At 42.5% G+C, this 22650-nt stretch overlaps 1 protein-coding gene across 1 annotated transcript in view; it reads left to right on the top strand.

The window, feature by feature from the left end:
• HEPACAM2 (HEPACAM family member 2) overlaps window positions 1-22650 on the top strand; it is a 47160-nt gene that overhangs the window by 9130 nt on the left and 15380 nt on the right. The window contains exons 2-4 of the mRNA XM_060247696.1: window positions 3223-3573; window positions 4192-4476; window positions 17246-17542. Of these exons, the coding sequence (XP_060103679.1) occupies window positions 3223-3573; window positions 4192-4476; window positions 17246-17542 (933 nt within the window). The remainder of the gene's footprint in view (window positions 1-3222; window positions 3574-4191; window positions 4477-17245; window positions 17543-22650) is intronic.

Below are 22650 nucleotides of genomic sequence, written 5' to 3'. Positions count from 1 at the left end.
TTTATGTGAATTAAATGAAATATTGGGTTTCTGCAATTTTAAAATTGACATATGTACTCCATTTCTAATATAGCTCCCAAACTACTATTTCTGATGACATTTAAGTATATTTTAAAGGCTATTATGGAACAGCCACAATAAATCTAAAGTTGTTCTCCGTAAAAAATAAGACGACAAAGGCTGCTTTGCTGTACATCAGCAGCTTCCCTAATTCCTGCTTCCTTCTGGCTATATAGAAGTCTTGCCACATTGATTATATCTGAATAAATCATCAGACCGTATTCAGAAAGCACAACTTTATATCCCCTACAGACAGCTCCACCCTTACTGACAGCAGACACAAAAGCATTATTTTTCATCTGTTCTTTGCTTGGAAAGACTCCATGGGTATAACCAGGCAAGGTTTAAACAATATCAAATGCTGCACAGAACCATCTGTTTTGACCTTAAGCCTCAACTGTAGCCTGTTTCACAAGAGGCAGCAACGTATAGAGCACATGCATACCCATCCATGGGCATATGCTGTGATGATTGACTGTGTATATATTTAAAATATTTCTATCCAGCATGCCCAACACTTATAAATCCTTCCCTGCCTGTAGACTGAGATTCTGGATGATCATATCAATGGTTGCAAGTTATGACTCAGTATTTTTTCATTATGTTTTAAGAGGTTTTTATTTATTTTTTCTAAAATGATCCTTCTTTGTCTCAGCTGAAGGCTAATTAAATATATATCAGCTCAGTCATCTAGCTCTTTTAGGGTTGCCATCATCCATGTGGGGCCTGGAGCTCTCCCACTTTTACTACTGATCTCCAGCTGGCAGAGATTGGCTTCCCTGGAGAAAATGGCTGGTTTGAAGGGTGGACTCTATGACATTGCACCATGCTGAGGCCCCTCCCCTCCCCAAATCCCACCCTCTCTTGGATCCACCTCCAGTCTCCAGGTATTTTCCAACACAGACTTGGCAACCCTAACTTTGTGTGTGTGTGTGTGTGTGTGTGTGTGTGTGTGTGCGCGCGCAGGCTTACTTGCATGCTTGGAAGTCATGGTGACTTCTGGCAACACATAGTGGGGCTAAGACATTTTCAGAGACGTGGCTTGATATGCCTGCCTCTGTGTTCTGGCCCTATTATTCCTTTGGAGGTCTCTCTTCCAAGTACTTGACAGGGTCAGTCCTGCTTAGTTTCCAAGATAAGATCAGGCTTGCCTGGGCTGTCCAGGTCATCTAGTTCTTGTTGATTGTTCTGATTGGTGGAGGCTCTCCAAACTCTCTATCAAAGACAGATCTTATCTGATATCCTTTAGCTGAACATGGGAGCTTCTGGATACAAAATATATGATCTACTGCTGAGCCACAGCTACTTCACTTCACACAGCACAGGAAAGCCTGACATCCGCTTGTCCACCCTGCATCTCCTTGGTAAAAATGGGGAGCAGATGTGCATGCTTGAACATGTAATAAGCACATTAGCATGATTCTAAACAAAACAGAGCTTTTGGACACTTTTTGTCAGATTTACGGTGTTCCCACATTACAGTGGTCTGTCCACTGAGAAAAGACATGATCAGACAACTGGAAATTCATCTTTTGCATAATATGAAAATTAAAATTTTCATTCAGGAACTCAGATCTGTCCACTAAAGGCATGTTTCATCTCCTGTTTGGTCTTAGATTAGCCTGCTTCATGGTTATGTTAGTTAAGAGCAGGTCTGTTGCCTATAATATGGGAATGTTATCTAAGAACTCACCTGCTACGTGAAAAAACTTTCACCAGAAGTCCCCTCACTTAGTGAAAGGAAATCCTTGGAATCCAATTCCTAGTAATCACCCAGATATATTTTATACTCACACTGGCTTCCATTGACCTCTTGGGGTACAGGACAAATAGTCACTGAAGCCGATATAAGTGGTTAGAAATTAAGACCTGTAAGTACTCACAGCAAGGGCTTATGGGAGCATCTCATTTTCCCCTGTATCCCCACACTATTTCCTCTTTCCTCCCATATCCTCACCTTTCCTTACTACCTTCTTTCCTTCCTACCCACCACACAACCTACTTTTTATCTGCCCCCCAACTTCAGCGATACTTATTGTTTATTTGCTTCATTTAGATCCTTCTTTTCATCACAGATTTAAAGCAGCTTATATCATTCTCCTCTTCCCCATTTAGGGTTGCTAAGTTTTATGTAAGTCCTAGGGATCTCCCAGAATTACAACTGGTCTCCAACAGTTCCCCCAGAGCCTATGGCAGCATCAGAGGGTGAACTCTATGGCACTGCAAGCAACCCTGATGAGCTCTTTCCCCACATTCTGCCCTCTCTAAACTCTGCCCTCCCCAGCTTTGTCCCCAAGCCTTCAGGAATTTCCCATCCAGAGTTAGCAACCCTACTTCCATTTTATCTTCATTGCCACCCTGTGAGGTAAGATTAAGCTGAATGTGTATGAATGGCACAAGATCCCCCAGAAAGGTTCTGTGCCAGGGTGGGAATTCAAACCTGGGCCTCCCAGAGCCTATTCTGAAAGTGTAACCACAACCCCACAGTGGATTTTGTGGGATGACTACTGTTGAACAGTAGCAAGCAACCAAGACTGGGTGAGTCATGTAAGCCAAGCAATAGCAAGTCACCTGGTGGTTGCTGTTGGCCCTGGGCCCAATGAGTCTTTCCTCAAAGACCAGCTGCCCTGGAAAGGATTCTGCCCCCTCCCCCAGCCTTTCACTGGCAGAAACTAATGCTTAAAGGCCAGCAATACTGTTATGCTTGCTTGGCAACTCCCACAATGACCTCTGGGAGGGCATTTCTTAAAGCTACAGGTGCTACTTCTATTATTTGGGTGGGTTAATGATTTTGTTTGTTTTATCAGAGGTGTTGTTTTGTTACAAGCCTGTTTAGCAAGCAGATGGTACCACGTTCAGTCCCCAGCATCTCCAGCTGAAAGGATCAGGTGGTAGTTGACATGAAAGACCTTTGCTTGATACTCTGGGATGCTGCTGCTATGCCAAACTGACAGTACTGCTCAAGGGACCAGTAGTTTGATTCAGTATGTCAGCTCCTTGTGAGTAATAATGACAGTTGGCCAGACAGATACTTAAAATATTGGCAGTCACAGCATTTTTAGGAATTGCTTATGGCAATGGTGCATAAACCATATGGCGTTCTGCTCATTTGCAATTGAGATTATAATCTTTCTCACTGTAATGACTTCTTAACTTTTCCAGGTGTTTGTTCTGCATTAAAACTGACAGTACCATCACATACGATCCATGGCATTGAAGGCCAGCCACTTCAACTATCAGTTGGCTATCATTTCAATGTAACAGTTTCTGATATTCAGATAATATGGATGTTTGAAAGGCCATCAACACGGACCATATCTCTGCTTATGTCCAGAAATCAGACAGTCGTTTCAGACTTCGAATATCAGCACAAATTTACATTTACACCTCCAAATGCATCACTACTGATAAAGTCCTTACACTTTAGTGATGAAGGCAATTATACTGTTAAAATCAATATAGCTGGAAATGGGAGGATATCAGCAACAGAAAATATTCACGTAACTGTTGATGGTAAGTAATATGATGAAAAGCTATAGAGTTCCTTGAGTTGTGACAGGTTGGTCAAATGCAAAACCACAAAATTCCGGAGTGTGAATCCCCACAACTTCAGGTAACATGCTACCACCAGTCCCCTTAACTAATCCACCAGCCAGAGATCAAGGGACTGAATCTCTAGCTCCCTCCTAGGTCTAAAATCAAAAAGTCAATCCTGCAAGCTGGGACATTTGATGAGTTCTGGTCTACACATGCAGCAGAATGAGGGGACAGAGAAACCATTTTTCTCTTCCAAGAAGTAGGAATTAAATGGTAGAGTCATATATTGTTTCAGACTGTAAGTGTGGGGGAGTTACATTTTAATGCTCCCAAAAAGCATGAAATTAGTGCAGTGAAATCAAGGCTGGATTAGAACCTGTTCCTCTCATGCTATTGTTTGCTTGTCTCAGTTCTTCACATCTGAGAGCATTCAATGGTGATACACCCTGCTGTAGTTTCAAGTGATACAGGCTGCAATTCTAAGAACACTTTTCAGGAAATAAGCCCCATTTGGAATAAGCCCACTGAATTACACATGGTCTAGTGTAAATAGAAATATCTTGGACATAACTTCTTATATCTCTTATATCACAGTTCCTGTCACAAAACCATTGGTGTACACTGAACCTGCTGCAGGAGTTGTGGAATACAAGGGGAACATCACTTTGAAATGTACTGTGAGAAATGGCACACGAGTTATCTTCCAGTGGATGAAAAATGGAAATTCCATTGAAGCTAGCATCAACTACTCTTTGTCTGCAAATCGTGACACACTCTCAATTGTCCCTGTTGTTAAAGAAGCCATTGGAAATTACAGCTGTTTAGCCAACAATTTTGTCAGTGCCATGCAGAGTGATGTGATCATGCCAACAATATACTGTGAGTAGATGATATATTTATTATAGTCACATATTTATATTGTTGTGTATATTTGTTGATTTGAGAGGATGATCAGGTAGAAAACGATCAGTCCTATGGCAGGCACTAAACAGAAATGTCTACCTTCAGACTGAAGATCCATGATAGCAGAAGGCCTATTTCTGAAGAGACCTGAAGAAAAATGAAGAATCTATGCAGAATGGACGGTTTGTGTTCAACTGTTCTTTTACCCTAAACTTCATGATAATGTATTATTTCTAAGATATTTCACATGTACAGTCAGTATGGGCAACTTTATATATCTGCTTATGTTTCTCTCTGTTGCATCAATTAGATTGTCCATAGTTAGGGTTATCAAATGTCCTCTTTTTGTATATGTGTTTGTCTGTCCTCTTTAGGGCTCTTTTTAAAACTGATAGAAATGTCCTGTTTTGGGGTTGGGAAGCTGAGCCTGTTTTTCCCTATAGTCCCCCAGCTTCAGCTTAAATGATAGGGGTATTTAACATGATATTTGTCATAGTGACCAGCTGTGTGTGAAGTAGTCGGTCAAGAAATATAGCCCCTTTTTTGCTTTTCAAAATATGGTAAGCGTACCATAGTAAAGTATCTACATAAGTTCAACTTGGTGGGAAGTGCGGGATATAAATCATAAATAAATAAATAAAATAATTGGATCCGCATTTGACTGAAAACAACATGGCAAAAATTATTACAGCCTCTGCTTGGTTAGAAATAATATGTATTCTAGAGTCTGGAAAGATTCAACTGACAAGGCAAAGCGCTATGAAAAATTACTTTGTTTAATCTAGTTAAGCAATTGGTTTGCTCAACCTGCTCTTGAAGGAAGGTTTGTTTTCTGAAGGGGTTTGAAACAGATCCCAAGATAGCATAACAAAACTGGTGAACTTAAGCAAATATGAAGCTTAGAAATTTAATAATGGAAAGCAACAAAACAAGATGGATAAGCTTTAATTGATACAGTAAAAGAATTATGATAGAACAGATGGACTTCCATTATCATATGCAAAAATTCAACTTATTTGAATGAAGCTTATGTCAATTTAACCACACAGTTATGCTCAGTTTTAATTTAACGGACCACATGTGTTTGAAATCCTCAATTCCAGATGACACTTTCCATAAAAAATCTGTGGGGTTGTAGCTCAGAAGCAGAACATCTGCTTCACACGCATAAGTTTCCAGGTTCAATCCCTGATATCCCCACATTAAAATATCTGACAACAGGCATGAGATCTCTCTACTTGAGACCCTGGAGAGCTGTTGCCTGTCAGAGTGGATATACTGACCTTGATCCATCAGTGATTTGACTCCCTGTAAGCCAGCTGTATGTGGTCATAGCCAATTATATTCCTAGTTTGCCTTTTAGGTTGTGCATAACCTATAATGACTTGTCCTCTTGTGCTTTTCCTTATTATTTCTTTCTACATCCATACAATTACCTTTGATATGTGTATGTGGTATAAACATGACTATATAGTCATGACAGGGCTACTTTAGTTAGTTATGACTGGCCAGTGGAACATCCTACTTAGCACCATGTAAGAAAGAGAGAGTTATGGTTATGGTCTTCTTATTTTAATCTGTATATATTATATATTTATGAGATTTGTTGTGTTTAATTTGATATGTTTTACTTAGTGTTAGTGTAATGCTTTAATGTTGTAAGTCTCCCTGAGCCCACTTTGCAGGATAGGGTGGGATATAAATCGCAAATTAAATTAAATTAAATTAAATTAGAGGGGGAGAGAGTGTATGGAATGGTTTGAAGGGAAGGGGTGGTGCTCCTGCTGCTGTCGGTTGGTGTGGGCTGGGAGCTGTTGCTGGACCTAGGAGATGGTGATTGCCCTGCTCTCTGTGTCTTCCGGTCCCAAGTTGGGGTGAATAAGTAGGCTTGGGCAGGTGAGCTGCTGGAGGAAGCCACCCCTCGTGGTGAGACCACCCCCAGGGAGTCTTTGGGCAGGGAGCAGAAGGACTGGCAGATGGAATGGGGTGAAAGTTAAGGGCTGAGTTTCTTGCTGAACTTAGAATGTCAGGCTTGGATATCGGAAACCCAGGCTTAAATCCAAGATGAAGTTCTAAAGTTCACTCACTGGGCCTTTCTGACCATATACTTTTGACCCTGTTTGCGGGCTCATGTGGCCTACCGAGGAGAGAATGTGTGGAAGAAAAAATAAAAATGGCCACAGTTTTATCAGGAACAAACCAAAGAACACTGGCACAGCATGAGGACAGATCCAGCATCGAACAACACAACTGTTTAATGAAACTCATCACACACTTCTCCAGCCTGCCTGCAGGGGGGGAACTGAAGAGTGGCAATTTTGTGGGGATGACATGGCTGCTGGATGCTAAATGGTTTGTTATTTATTTATTTTATTTATTACTTTGCATTTATATCCCGCCCTCTCCGCAAGTGGACCCAGGGCGGCTCACGGTATCATAAAAACAATCAATTCCATAAAACATATAAAACCATAATACATTTATCAGTTTAAAACTATTACGCTATCTCAGTCCAGTCTGGCGGTATTGGGTTCTGACTATGACCACCAGCTTCTGTAGGATGTCCAGTGGCAGCCCATTTTCAGTCAACCAGAAAAGCCTGTCTAAACAGTTCGGTCTTACAGGCCCTGCGGAACGCCGACAGATCCCACAGGGCCCTTATAGCTTCTGGGAGGGTGTTCCAGAGTTCTGGTGCTGCCACCGAGAAGGCCCTAGATCTTGTTGCGCATAGCCTGGCTTCTTTTGGGCCAGGGGCAGACAGCAGATTTTTTGTCCCTGATCGCAGTGCTCTCTGGGGGATATATGGGGAAAGGCGGTCCCGTAGATAAGCAGGTCCCTGACCATAAAGGGCTTTAAAGGTTAATACCAACACCTTGAGCGAACTCGGAACACAACAGGCAACCAGTGCAGCTCTCTCAGCACTGGCCGAATGTGCTCCCGTCGTGGTAGCCCCATTAACAGCCGTGCCGCAGCGTTCTGCACTAGTTGTAGTCTCCGGGTTAGCGTCAGGGGTAGCCCCATGTAGAGAGCATTACAGTGATCTATTCTTGAGGTGACCGTAGCATGGATTACCGTCGCTAGGTCGCTGCGGTCCAGGTAAGGGGCCAGCTGCCGTGCTTGCCAAAGATGGAAAAAGGCAGATCTAACAGTGGCTGCCACCTGAGCCTCCATTGTAAGGGAGGACTCAAGGAGCACACCTAAGCTCTTGACCTTGGGGACCGGTATTAGTGGCACCCCGTCAAGGGCCGGCAGCTGGATCTCTCTCCCCGGACCGCCCCGACCCAGGTAGAGAACCTCCGTCTTCGTTGGATTCAATTTCAGCCGACTCAGTCTGAGCCAGGAGGCCACCACGGCTTGTAATGCCAGGTCTAGATTTTCCAGGGTACAGTCAGACTGGCCACCCATCATTAGGTAGAGCTGGGTGTCATCCGTTTGCTATAAAAGGAGACAGCTACTAGATGTAGGGTCATAGTTCTGGGTGTGAGATTATGCTCTTTAAGGTGAGTAATGTAATGGAAAACAAGTGCCTCGGATACTGAGAAAGTTATGTCAAAGCCCAAGTGCATCTGAAAAGATAAAAAGAAAGAGACAGCATTGTCATAAGACTGGCAGGTGGATGGAGTGAGAAAACCAAATACTCCCTGCAAGATTACTTGTTCCCAAGGTCCAGCAGCTCCTCCGGAAACCGGTCTGGGTGTTGCTGAGCGTTGGGTGCCAAACCCCTGAACCTCTGTTCCTGAAATCAGGATAGCATGTCTGCAGTATCATTACTGGCACCTGCAACATATTTTACTGAAAAGAAGATGTTACATACAAGGCAAGCAAACACAAACCTCCATACAAGGCACATGACCCGCTCAGAGGATGACAACTGCTTATTGATAACAGTAACCACTGCCTGATTGCCACACCAAAACACAATGTGTTTATCATGGAAATAGTCCCTCCAAATACGTAGTCCCTGCAACCAATATTGCAAAAAGTTCAAAGAATGAGATCTTTGAGAAAGCCAGGGCGAGCCCATCATGAAGGCCAGCAATGCACACACCAAAGTCCTGCAAAGTAGACCCCAAAACCCAAGCTGCCCATCACGTCAGAGTGGACCCACAATGTGCCTGCAGGAGATAAGTCAGATTGCTACCCCATTAAAATTGGCCAGAAATTCAACCCACACATGCAAATCCTCCTTAATATCCTGGGTAATTTGAATGGGGTGATGAGGGGCAGAAATACTAGTAGAAGACCATGCTAAGCAGGCACAAAATGCTACCTTACAAGTGAAATTGAGGTGACCCAAAAGAATCAGGATCTTTTTCAGTGTGTTTTTTTTTTCTTTGCAACGACCTGAAGCAGAAAAATCCTGAGTGTCATTAGGTAAGCATGAAATGCTTTGAATGGAATCAAGTAGAATTCCCAAATAAATGAGCGTCTGGCAAGGCCTTCAGTTTAATCAGGGGCCACCAGTAAATACCCCAAGCTCTGATGCCAGCTTCTGGAATGTGGGCAAGTGATTAGCAAAAAGGGGGAACCGGCTGACCCCACAAAGAAGAAATTATCGAGATACTGTGTGATGTGTGGGCCAGACCAGCCCTTAACCACCCACTCCAAAAACATGCTGACTGTCTCAAAAGCAGCACAGGCTACAGAACAACCTATGGACATGGCCATATCGACAAACCAGTGATCACTGAGTTTGAAGCCTAACAGGCAAAAGTCATCTAGGTGAACTGATAAAAGGTGGAAAGCCGACTATATGCCACATTTTGACATAAGGGCCACATGATTTTACAGGAGAGCCAGTTTGGTGTAGTGGTTAAGGGTGCGGACTCTTATCTGGGAGAACTGGGTTTGATTCCCCACTCCTCCACTTGTACCTGCTAGCATGGCCTTGGGTCAGCCATAGCTCTGGCAGAGGTTGTCCTTGAAAGGGCAGCTGCTGTGAGAGCCCTCTCCAGCCCCACCCACCTCACAGGGTGTTTGTTGTGGGGGAGGAGGGTAAAGGAGATTGTGAGCCGCTCTGAGACTCTTTGGAGTGGAGGGCGGGATATAAATCCAATATCTTCTATCTTCTTCTTACAAAGCAAACTACTTGATCAAATGAAACATATCTCATGGTACAAAATTAATATAGGATAGCATTATTCACTGAGATTCCTTACTATAAAGCTTAAAGTCAAGCTTTAAGACTTGACTACTCAGATTCTCACAGTAAATAAGTAAGCAGTGGTGTGCAGAAAGGGCCCATGTTTCATCTCTCCCTTGCCAGCTGCTACCCTAGTATTCTGTGATGTAGAGATAAAATTACCTTTCTGCAAACATAGGCGGCAATTTGTGACTTTCCATACTGGGTATTTTGTAATAAGAATTATTGCTGATATAAACACTGTGGCATATTAGTTATAAAATACAATCCATAGAGTTTCTACAGGAACACAAATCTCAAACATGGAACCAGTGGTTAGAAACCAGCAATAGCATGGAAGTCAGCAGCAGCAGCAACTATGATTTCATCTGCCAGATTTTACTTTCAAGTCACATAATTCAATCTAAACTTGTTCACAGCCATTATACAAGCCATCCTGTTTTCCAGTTACTTCTTCTCTCAAGAAGAACGTAGGGCAGGCTCCAGGTTCTGCATATGCCATATGCTATCTCTGCCAAGAGAGTTACAGTAATAATAAAGGTCACTCACAGTCAATACTTGCCATCTGTTTGGAGCCAAGATGGATAACAGTTTCATGGTGACAGGAGCAATTGGTCATGTTCCCAGTGAGAAGTAAATTGTTGCTAAGAAGTGGTGATTTATTATTTTACAAGCCATTTAGTAAATAGGTTTTAGTAAGTGAAAAGGTTCAGTCTGCTGAGAATGATACTGGAAAAAAAGATGGGTTTGAGAGAATTTTCTAACAAACACGTCCTTAAACCTAAATGCTTTTTATTTGGAAAAATAAACACTGCTTTTAACAGATGCTATTATCAGGACTACTTTCTATTTGCCTATTAATTGAAAAACAAATGTACTACACAGTTAATGCCTTTCGTACAGAAAGAGATCAGTGCAAAACTCAGAAGAACAGATTAGCCTGCCAGAGTGGCTGCTCAACCAAGGCTGACATTCGAAGTAGGTTGTTTGACTTCAGTAATTAATCTGAGCCTTCTCTTCTGGCAGTTTTGGACTCAGACAAAATAACAAATTTTGAGACTAAGTTGCCATCTCATCTGTTTCTATATTGTTATGCATAACTAGGAGCAGAGGTCTTGAAAAAAACAGGCACCCCCCCCCCCTTACTTGAGACAACCCAAGGAGAAAGGATATGACTTTGTAAGGTGTGGGGGAGGGGGGAGGACTTGGCCAGCACACAACAGTAGGATGGTTTTAGAAGAGATGTCTAGGGGTGGCCAAACTTGCTTAACATAAAAAGCACATCGAATAAATGTTGGATGTTTGAAAGCCGCAAGACATGAACAATACTACACACACATCTTTGTTATAGCTATTAATACTTCCTTTGCACAGAAAGATAAAATACATATGTATGCACTTTACAACACGACCATGCTAAAGCTGGGAATAACCATCCCCATAAGACCAGCATAGAGAAAAGTCAGGGAATTATTTGTTTGCACCAGTGGGAGAAGGAAACACACATGTACCATATAAATCACTGACCACTATTGCATCATCATGCAGCTCTCTTTGCCTTGACAAGAGCTATGAAACTAAGGGGGATCCTTGCACTGCCATCTTTAATTCTGCCCTTCCTTCCAGTGGCTCCCTTGACTCTCTTTTCCCACTCTAGGTCTCTGGGTGACCTCTGTGGTGGAGGAGAAGAGCTTGAAAGACTGCCTATCTCCCCCCCACACACACACACTTTGCCTCTTCACACACAATGGAATTAGTTGCCTACGTATCAGTCAGCGCTCCGAGGCTGACTGAAGTCCCAATGTTAAGCACACTTACTTGAGAGTAAGCCTGCATTAAGTTCCTCCTCGACCTCCAGGAGCCACACAATATCTGTGAAGGTGCCACAGTTTGGCCATTCCTGGCTGCTAATACATGCCTTGTAATGCTCAGCCAAGACTTCAACAGATTGAGGAGACGTGACCCACAAAAAGCTCTAAAGGAAAAGACAACCTGTTCCTTTCTTACTTGCAGTAATGATGCCAAGCTTATAAAGGGCATGGCTTGATGCTTAAAAAAAATAAATAACACTCCAAGATAAAATGGACAGGTTTATATAGAGACAAAAGGCAAAAAGGCATTGGTAAAATGTGAAATAAAGTTCAGTTCAAATGGAGAAGTCTAAGGGATTTGGTAAACTCAAAAGCAAAGATACATAAGAAACTTAAGCACACCAGGCTAGCTACACATAACTTCTAAATCTAGATGATGATGGAATAAACACTGGGTCTGCCCTCCTCTCTCATCCAACAAGATCAAGAACACAGCAGCACAGAACCAACAAGTGGGCCAAAAGCCAATGGCTAGGTGCTGCCCCTATGTAGACTATCTGAATTTTAGAACTCAGTTACTCCATTGGTTTCAGTGGAGAAATGGAGAGGTCACCCCACTCCAATCAAGGGTCAGGTGGAATTTCATGGTCAGTCTAAAGAGGCTGTTGACTAGAGGTTCAAGATAGCTGGTCCAGGCTATTGTATGTCCTCAGACTTGCCAGCCTTTGAGGTGTCTATACTATTTTTCCTGGATGTGCCATCTGCTTACTGGCTCTTTCTGCTGGCCATCCATGTTTCATGGCTTTAGTTTGCCCCCATAAGAAATCAGGCCTTTTCAGTTGTTGCACCCACCCTTGGAAATGGATGAGTATATGCTGCCTCCCGCCTCAGAGACAGCACTATGGCTTTAGAGACAGATAGGAGAGGACAGGACAAACAGAAAGCATTGTTTTCTTTTTGCTATCTGATACTGTCCCTTTGAAGTAGAATGCTATTCTTAGGGACCAGACTTCCTTCCTTCCTTCCTTCCTTCCTTCCTTCCTTCCTTCCTTCCTTCCTTCCTTCCTTCCTTCCTTCCTTCCTTCCTTCCTTCCTTCCTTCCTTCCTTCCTTCCTTCCTTCCTTCCTTCCTTCCTCCCTTCCTTCCCTCCCTCCCTCCCTCCATCCCTCCCTCCATCCCTCCCTCCCACTCTCACACACACCAGGAAGGAGCATGCTCTCCCTCTTTGGCACCATGGATGCAGGACATGCATTTTGCATCTACATCCATCCAGCTATTTAGATTAGATCAGTGAACCTATACTATCTAGAATGTAGTTCCCTAAATAAAGGACTCTTATTAGTTTGAAACTGACAAAAGGCTCCATGTAACTTTGTAACTTTGCTAGCACACACATACCAAGAAGCTGCTGCTGCTGTGTGTAAGCCTTGTGCATTCTGCTTTTTTCATCTCCGGCGGGTACGGCAGCTGGCCCCTTTTCTGGAGCACGATGACTTAGTTATGATCCATGCTACGGTCACCTCGAGAATAGATTGCTGTAATGGGGCTATTCTTGACCCTAACCCGGAGACTACAGCTAGTGCAGAACACTGCAGCACAGCTGCTGATGGGGCTCCCTAGATGGGAGCACATTCAGCCAGTGCTGAAAGAGCTGCAGTGGCTGCCTATTGTGTTTCAAGTTTGTTTCAAGGTGTTGGTTATGACCTTTAAAGCCCTTCATCTTCGAGGGCCTGCCTATCTACGGAACCGCCTTTCTCCGCATGTTCCCCAGAGAGCACTGCATTCAGGGACACAAAATCTATTGTCCATCCCCGGACCAAAGGAAGCCAGGCTTTGCTCTACACGGGCTAGGGCTTTTTCGGTGGCAACACCAGAAATGTGGAACGCTCTCCCAGAGGCCATAAGGGCCCTGCGGGATCTTTCACAATTTCACAGAGCCTGTAAGACAGAACTGTTTCGACAGGCCTTCAACATCTGAATTCAGGAGAGAACCACCACCTCTCACTGTCAGAACTTGTAACTTTACCTAGGTGCTTAGCAAGAGTGTATTCTGTTAGCTCAACTGACTCCATATTGTAACCTTTACTAACCCCATAACTTTGCATTCCAAACAAATACTAACCACTGAAGGGTGACTGATAATCACTGGCAAACATCTGCATGTACCCTTTGAAGCTGGCAAGCCAGAGAAAGACAGCGGGGGTTCTTCCTCCTTGATGAGAGACAGACAACTGTCTCTCTGAGTGTGAGAAAGGATTTATTGTTTTATGTTACCAATGTATAAGAATGTACCGATGGCCTTGGAAGCCATCAGAGTCAACTTGCCTTTTCCATGAACAGAGTTCTCAAATAAACGGATTAATTTTTTAAACAAAGTGATGCGTTTCTTTTGAAGTTCCCAGTTCTGACACTCACTGCTGAAGAGCTACGAATATCATGGGATCATTAACAGAAAAAAAGGAAGATCCCACCATATTAAGTGTATAGCACCATAATATGTTTTAAATGTATTTGATTGGTTTTAAATTGTTTTTTATAATTGACTGTAAGCTGCCCTGAGTCCACTTGCGGAGAGGGCGGGATATAAATGTGAAGTAATAAGTAAATAAATACATAATAGAGATTCCTGGCTATACCGTACCAGCGAATCTAACAGCACCCACCCTTGTACAATGGCCAAGCCCCTTCCCTCCCATCAAAGGCATTGCCTGGGCTATCCAGGTCAGGGCCATCATTCAAACTTTGATAGGCTTCTGCAACTAAATGCACTTCTGAAGATCTGGATCACCAGGCAGAGAATGCCATTTACAATTCCCTTCACATGAGATGCATACGAGACTATAGTATGTGCTGGAAAATGTACAAGGCCTGCAGCCTATTTGTAGTCAAGCTAAGTGAGTGGTGTCATTACATAGATATAGGCAGGCATCATGGGTAGTCCATGCTCAAATCTACCATCATATAGCACCAGACAAGAGTCATGGGTGGCTATGCTCAAATCTAAGCCAGACGTAGGGTCTCTGAGTCTAGTTGCCTGAGCATCTGGAAGCTAAAATACAGCAAGAAGAAAGGGCTCTGTCAGCTAGGCAAGAATGCCAGTGGTATTTATCTCAGGTTTGGCTAGTACTCTGGATTCATACTGCCTGCTAATGACATAGGCCAGGGCTGCACACTTCTTTTCACTTCTGTGCTTATTCAGCTAAATCCCAGCCCCAGATATCCTTTGTTGCTTTGATATATGACCAAATAATTCACATGGCTCATGTCTGGCCATGTATAGAGTAGCCATGAGGGAGACACACGTGGATCACTGTTGAGTGTGTATCTCTGAGGTTCTATTTTACTGTGTGATTGTTCAGTAAATAAATACCCAGCTGCGAGTACTATAATCTCTATTTACCTAGAGCTACTCCAAAACTAATTTACAGATTCCCACCCCCCCAGCAAATAGAAATCTTAGGCAATGTACTTTGCTGTGTCAACAGAAGAGTTTCACCCTTCTGTTGAAAGCCATTTTCCAGGTTTGAACAATTTTTCATAAGGTTATAACCACTGTGATCCATCTTGCTAGGCTTTGGTACACCCTCATCGCTCAAGACATTTGCTTAACTGATACTGAAAATAAGTGGATATTTCTATAAACTCCTAGCGTAGTGGGACCTAAAGCAAGAGTGGTGAGGCAATGGAAGGGATTTTGCCAATTGGCTGTCAAGAAGCAGCCTTTGGAGATTGGAAAGGTGTGTTGTTGTCAAGGAGGGGAGGGGCTGATGGTGCTGTGCTTCATTTACTGCTTATAATATAGTCGGTTCAATGCAATGAAGAGGCGAGGTGGTAATGATCATCGGCTGTTTATTAGGTGCAGCATAGTATAGGGCTGCACTCAAAGACTGACTCACTGGGTCCATAGGGCCAACTATATACAACTCAGGGTTCCCATGCAAGCACGTTATTGGATCATTCAAACCAGCAGGGGCCCATGATTGGAGAAGAGAAGGGCAGCAGGGATTTGGATCCTGCTGCCCATTGTTCCCGAGTCCCCAAGCTCAGTCCTTCTGGCTCCAATGACCCTGGCAGGAACACCCAAAGAAGTCTTCACTAAGGTCTGCATACGCAACACTGCTCTACATATTCAGGTGCTCCAATCACTACAGTCTTCAGTATGCTGTAAGGTAATAGTTTGTAATTACAAACTATTATGAAACTTGGAACAAACACCTCCCCAGGACTGAACAGAGACGTTGTTTTGTTTTGTTTTTATCTCATTACATATGCTAAACCCACTTTCACCAAGTAGGGCGATATATACACAGTATTCCAATGTATTTCTCTTTTAGGATAGTGTATCAGAATAATGCTTTTGTATTGACATACTCAAACTAGGGATATTGGCTGTTTATCTCATTACATATATTAAACCCATCTTCTACTATATTTTAATGTATTTTTTCCTGATGGCAAACTAGAATGATGTATATATTTATGTTACATGTTAAAAGGTAAATTAGTTGGACAGAAAAAACTTCTGGGAAAGAAATACCTTCTTTTTGACCCAGGTTTATTAGCAATAGAATAATTAACAGGCATTCTCACATGTTACTGTTTTATGGTTTCCCACGCTAATTCCACCCAGATCAAAGGTTTTCTGAATTTGTTAATTTTTCTATTCTGCTATTGGTTTTTAACTTTGTACCACTTGGCATACCAAACCCCACCAGCTATATGTGGCTCTGCTTACTGTATCTCATTCCTCATCTGAAGAAGTGTGCATGCACACAAACTTCTGTATGCAGATGGAGTTACCAGGTGAATCACAGTGTAATCCTAAGCATATTTACCCAGAAGTAAGTCCTATTTTATACAATGGAGCTTTTCGCAAAGGTGTTTTTTAGGACTGCAGCCTAAATACTTTTGTGTTTCCTAATATGCATCCCCAGGGGTCGTTTTGTAGAAAAATAGGTTGTGGAGCTCATCCAGGGATTGTTTTGCAGCTGCACCTACTATTCAGTGGGCAAGGTGGGAAAGAGGAGGGGGAACCCTCAGAAAAGTTCAGGAGCTGCACTCCTGTGATCTCCTACTGAATCCAAGGCCTGTGGGAAGGGGAATGATGCCGTTCACTAAGGTCGCACCATTCAAAGTGTGCTGTTACACTGCTTGACACAAAGCTACCTGTGATGCCTGGGATCCGGGCTCTCTTCTGGATCAGGTCTGGGGTACTGGTGGAGAAGTTTTAAGCCTTTCCTTTGGGCTTAACACACCACAATTCCCCATATGCTATTTGAACAAGTGGTGGTGAGGATGCAAGTACACATTTCTGTCTTTTTTAAATACAGCAGTTTAATAGCTGCTTGTGAAGAGGAGGTCATTCCAGAGAAATAGTGTTAGGGGAAAGGGCTGAGGCCCCTGACCAATTGTGCTTTTGGAGCTTAAATTAACACTAGTGTGTGTGTTCTGGCCACCCAGACAAAATCCTGAGATACCAACTCTTGACTCTCCATATCACTGGTGAATATTAAGTTCCTTGAGAAAGAACAGAAATTAGAAAGTGAGAGACTGCCTCTTACTTCCCTCACCCACAATCCTACTTCATATGGTATTCCTGTATCTCCCACATTTCCAAAGAGAATGAAGGGTGCACTGACAGTGTACTGACATATTATTCGTATTCAAGAAAAGATGAGCAGAATACTAGTGCACGAAAGAGAAGTTTCATCATAAGTGGAATATCTGACATGAATCATGTTATTTAGTTGATTTTATTTTATTTTTCACCAGTATCTCTGTATTCATGCAGATGGACCCTATGGACTTACAGTGAATTCTGAGAAAGGTCAGAAAATAGGAAAGGTGTTTACATTTGCCAAAGGCGAAGCAGTCCAGTTTTATTGCTCAGCTGATTCCAATCCACCAAATAATTATTCATGGATCCGGAAATCAGATAACTCCACACAGGTCATTACACAAGGAAGTTACCTAGAAGTCGCATCCGAAAAGGAGACACAAAAAGCAGAAGAATACAGGTGCAGTGTGTACAATTCCATGACTGGAAAACGGGATGAAACTGGCGTCTTTGTGGTCATTATACCTATAGGTAAGAATAAATGTGTAGAAGTCAGATTGCAAAGGCTCTATTGTCTGCCACAAGAAGTTCAGGGTAACATACATGGCTGTCCTGATATCCATTTATCCTCAAAATAACATGGTTACCTTGTGAACTTTTTGGCTGGCTTGTTTTAACTTACATTGCCTGTCACAGACATAGTTTAGCAATCTAACTGTACAAGATCCACACTTTAGTTCAGTGTCATAAATCCACCTTTCATATGACGGACAGATCTGCACCAGGCTTAAATTAATTTTAAAGATACTTTGACACTTCAAGGAATCCTGGGAATAGTAACGTGGAGAGCAGACAGGTTGTCTAACAGAGTTCCTAGCTCCCCTGAGCCAGAGGAGGTCAAGGAGGGATGAAGCAGGGGTCCTTCAACATTAAAGCAATGCAAAAGAGATAAAAATGTACAGGTTTGTGCATCCATAATCCAGACAGGAATTGCCAGCCCTCAAAGAAGAAAAACGTGCTATTACTGGGATGAAGAAGTGCTTAAATGTTTCTAACTAGCATTATTCTATGTGCCCCCAAATCCATTGTAACAGACTAGGTGCATTCAGTGTCTTTGAACACTACAGTGTGGTGAGGCATTTGGGTACTCCCCTCCCGCAACCCGAGCACAAGATTGATCTAATAGTATCTCCAAAATCTAATGTTGCCTGCCATTATAAATCAAGGGAAGATCTTGCCTCACTAACCTGTTACCAGTTCTTTGAGGGGGTGAACAAACATGTGGACAAAGGAGCCCCAATAGATGTTGTTTACCTTGACTTCCAGAAAGTTTTTGATAAAGTTCCTCATCAAAGGCTCCTTAGTAAGCTCGAGAGTCATGGAGTAAAAGGACAGGTCCTCTTGTGGATCAAAAACTGGCTAATTAATAGGAAGCAGAGAGTGAGTATAAATGGGTAGTCTTCACAGTGATGGACAGTAAGCAGTGGGGTGCCACAGGGCTCAGTACTGGGTCCTATGCTCTTTAACTTGTTCATTAATGATCTGGAGTTGGGAGTAAGCGGTGAAGTGGCCAAGTTTGCAGATGACACTAAATTGTTCAGGGTGGTGAGAACCAGAGGGGATTGTGAGGCACTCCAAAGGGATCTGTTGAGGCTGGGTGAGTGGGCGTCAACGTGGCAGATGAGGTTCAGTGTGGCCAAGTGCAAAGTAATGCACATTGGGGTCAAGAATCCCAGCTACAAATACAAGTTGATGGGTTATGAACTGGCAGAGACTGACCAAGAGAGAGATCTTGGGGTCGTGGTAGATAACTCACTGAAAATGTCAAGACTGTGTGTGATAACAATAAAAAAAGGCCAACGCCATGCTGGCAATTATTAGGAAGGGAACTGAAAACAAATCAGCCAGTATCATAATGCCCCTGTATAAATCGATGGTGATGTCTCATTTGGAATACTGCGTACAATTCTGGTCACTGCACCTCAAAAAGGATATTATAGCATTAGAAAAAGTCCAGAAAAGGGCAACTAGAATGATTAAAGGTTTGAACTCTTTTCCTATGAAGAAAGGATAAAACGCTTGGGGCTCTTTAGCTTGGAGAAACGTTGACTGCAGGGTGACATGATAGAGCTTTACAAGATTATGCATGGGGTGGAGAAAGTAGAGAAAGAAGTACTTTTCTCCCTTTCTCACAATACAAGAACTCATGGGCATTCAATGAAATTGCTGAGCAATCAGGTTAAAACGGATAAAAGGAAGTACTTCTTCACCCAAAGGGTGATTAACATGTGGAATTAACTGCCACATGAGGTGGCGGCTGCTACAAGCATAGCCAGCTTTAAGAGGGGATTGGATAAAAATATGGAGCAGAGGTCAATCAGTGGCTATTAGCCACAGTATATATGTGTGTGTATGTGTGTGTGTGTGTATACACACACACATATATTGGCCACTGTGTGACACAGAGTGTTGGACTGGATGGGCCATTGGCCTGATCCAACATTTGCATTGGTACACTGATGTATGTACTGGGAGCAGCCAGTTCTGTGGTATTATTGAGTATGAAGGGGTGGGAGACTCAGCTCAGTGCCTGGATGGGAGACAGATGGGAGCCCCACATAAGTCATGCTCAGCTTTTCCAAAGGAAGATCAGGCTATAAGTATATAACAACAAGTATCTGTAAATACTAGATTAAAAGTTTGTTGTCTTTTTTATCCTTTGTTCTTGTCTCACTATTTATAAGATATTAGCAGGATTATAGCTAGGGGGAAGATTGTCCAGATTTTGTGAGATCCAGAAATTATTTTTCCTCAACAAATAGTTATTAAGCGTCCAAAAAGTACTGCATAGGCAGTAAAATTCCAGACTTCACTTTTCTTCTTAATTACAATTCAAGGGTGGGGGGGGGGAATCTGATAGGATTTTCCTGTTAGTATGAAATAGAAACTTTTCCAGATCTTTTAGTCATTACAGCAATGCAAATTAAGGCATTAGCATATTTCTTACAAGATATTTCACTAGCTTGTTTGATTTGCACAACACAAAGGGCTGATTCTAGTGGGGTGGCTGTGTTGGTTTGCTGTTCCAAAGGAAAACAGAATTCATGCTGAAGGTAAACATGGGCAGCAGCTGTCTATTGTATGGAGGGGTTTAATATAATCACAAAAGATGAAAAGTTTTGAGTTTTCAGAGACAATGAAAGAAAAACACATTATAATTTTACAAGAAAACAAGTACAGTTTTAAAAAATACTTTGATGCCTGTGAAGGAAAAGTACAAACCAAACTTTTGTGATACATTAAAAATAAGTATTAAATTTTCCCTTCTGAGGAACAGGACCTGCAGAGAATGTTAATTAAAAACTAAAAGTTTACTTTAAGGCCTGAAAAGATAGTGAAGGCTTCAAGATATGTACCTCTGCAGGAGTGTGTTCAAGTTTTTCGCAGTATGTTTCCAATAATGTCTGAGTTACCACATATTTATTAAAACTGTTGTTCTAGCTTCAAATTAGTCCTGTATCTAGGTTTGCCAGCTCTGGGCTGGGAAATAGCTGGAGATTTTGGGGGGTGGAGCCTAAGGAGGGCAGGGCTTGGGAAGGGATTTCAGTGGGGTAGAACCCAGTCCACCTTCTCAAGTGGCCATTTTCTCCAGGTGATCTCTGTTGCCTGGAGAGGACTGTAATAATGTGATAACTCCAGTCAATACCTGGAAGTTTGCAAGAGTATCTGTATCAAATAATTGGAGGTGGGCAGAGAGTTATTAAACAAAATCTGATCCTTGCCAAAGAAGCTATCCTGGTTAGTGCGACAGATATCAGGCTAGACAAGGCAAAGGATTTTACACTAACCAGACACATCCAGCCAGATATCCGTAACATATGCTAGGCGGGCTCCCTTGCCCAATATCTAAAAAATAATCATTTCCTGCTTCACTGACCAATACATACAAAGTCTGTACAGTAGTAAACTCCTTTAATAGGGAAACATACCCAGGGGATGGATTGTTTGAGTACTTGTTTTCATAACTGCAGGGTTTGTTCTTCCTTTTTAGGGAAGTAGGAGTCCCCCTGCTTAGGTCATAGCCTTCTTATACCTTTCATTTGTCTATCCCAAATTGTTTTAGATCTTCTTTAAACACACAGCCCACTCTTAGAATGAGTGGTAGATTAACGAGGACCCCTTTTTCACAGTGTTTGTGTGACTGTTCTTCAGGGAAGACTGGTACATTGGTGCATATATCCTTGGACTGTCCCTTGTATACAACTCCTGGGAATAAATTTTTAATGTACTATTTGGATGTTTCTTTTTTACCTCACGATAAGATAATTCACTCCTTTTATCTGATAAATCACTTCATATTACCCTCACTGTCTCTTAATTTTTTCATTCTTTGGGTATAAAAGTGCAAAGATTATATTTATCAGAGAATATAACTGCTCATATTCCCTCGTGGATTGCTGCCTTGACGTGGCGAGAGGGCTTGCGCAGTTCAGTAAGGCTGTGGGCTATGCCATGCAGGGCCACCCAAGATGGACAGGCCACAGCTGAGAACCCAGACAAAATGTGATCCACTGGAGAAGAAAATGGCAAACCACTCCAGTATCCTTGCCAAGAAAACCTCATGGACAGTAACACAAGGCTAAAAGAGATGACACTGGAAGATCAGCCCCTCAGGTCAGAAGGTGCCCAATATGCTACTGGGGAAGAGTGGAGGGCAAGTCCAAGTAACCACTGAAAGAGTGAAGCGGCTGAACCAAAGCCAAAAGGACGCTCAACTGTAGATGTGTCTGATGGTGAAAGAACAGTCCGACGCTGCAAAGAACAATACTGCATTGGAACGTGGAATGTGAGATCTATGAACCAAAGTAAACTGGGTGTAGTCAAACAAGAGATGGCAAGACTGAACATCGACATCTTGGGAATCAGCAAACTAAAATGAACGGGAATGGGTGAATTTAACTCAGAGGATCACAACATCTATTACTGTGGGCAAGAGTCCCATAGAAGAAATCGTGTGGCCTTTATAGTTAACAAGAGAGCGAGGAAGGCAGTAATGGGATACAATCTCAAAAATGACAGAATGATCTCGGTCCGTATCCAAGGCAAACCATTCAATATCACAGTAATCCAAGTCTATGCTCCAACCACTGATGAAGAAGAAGCTGAAGTGGACCAGTTCTATGAAGATCTACAACATCTTCTAGAATTAACACCAAAAAAAGTTGTCCTCATCATACGGGACTGGAATGCCAAAGTGGGAAGTCTAAAGGTAACTGAAACAACTGACAAGTTTGGCCTTCGAGAACAAAATGAAGTCAGGCAAAGGCTAATAGAGTTTTGTCAAGAGAACAAGCTGGTCATAGCGAACACCCTCTTCCAACAACCTAAAAGGCGACTCTACACATGGACATCACCTGATGGGCAACACAGAAATCAGATTGATTATATACTCTCTAGTCAAAGATGGAGAAGCTCCTTACAGTCAGCAAAAACAAGACCTGGAGCTGACTGCAGCTCAGATCATGAGCTACTCAGTGCAAAATTCAGGCTTAAACTGAAGAAAATTGGGGAAGCCATTAGACCATTCAGGTTTGACCTTGATCACATCCCTTATGAATATACAGTGGAGGTGAAGAATC

Source organism: Heteronotia binoei, chromosome 10 (genome assembly GCF_032191835.1).
Source record: "Heteronotia binoei isolate CCM8104 ecotype False Entrance Well chromosome 10, APGP_CSIRO_Hbin_v1, whole genome shotgun sequence".
Classification (NCBI taxonomy): Eukaryota; Metazoa; Chordata; class Lepidosauria; order Squamata; family Gekkonidae; genus Heteronotia; species Heteronotia binoei.
The sequence above is the reverse complement of the archived record's forward strand: the minus strand, read 5'-3'. Positions and strand labels throughout refer to the sequence as shown.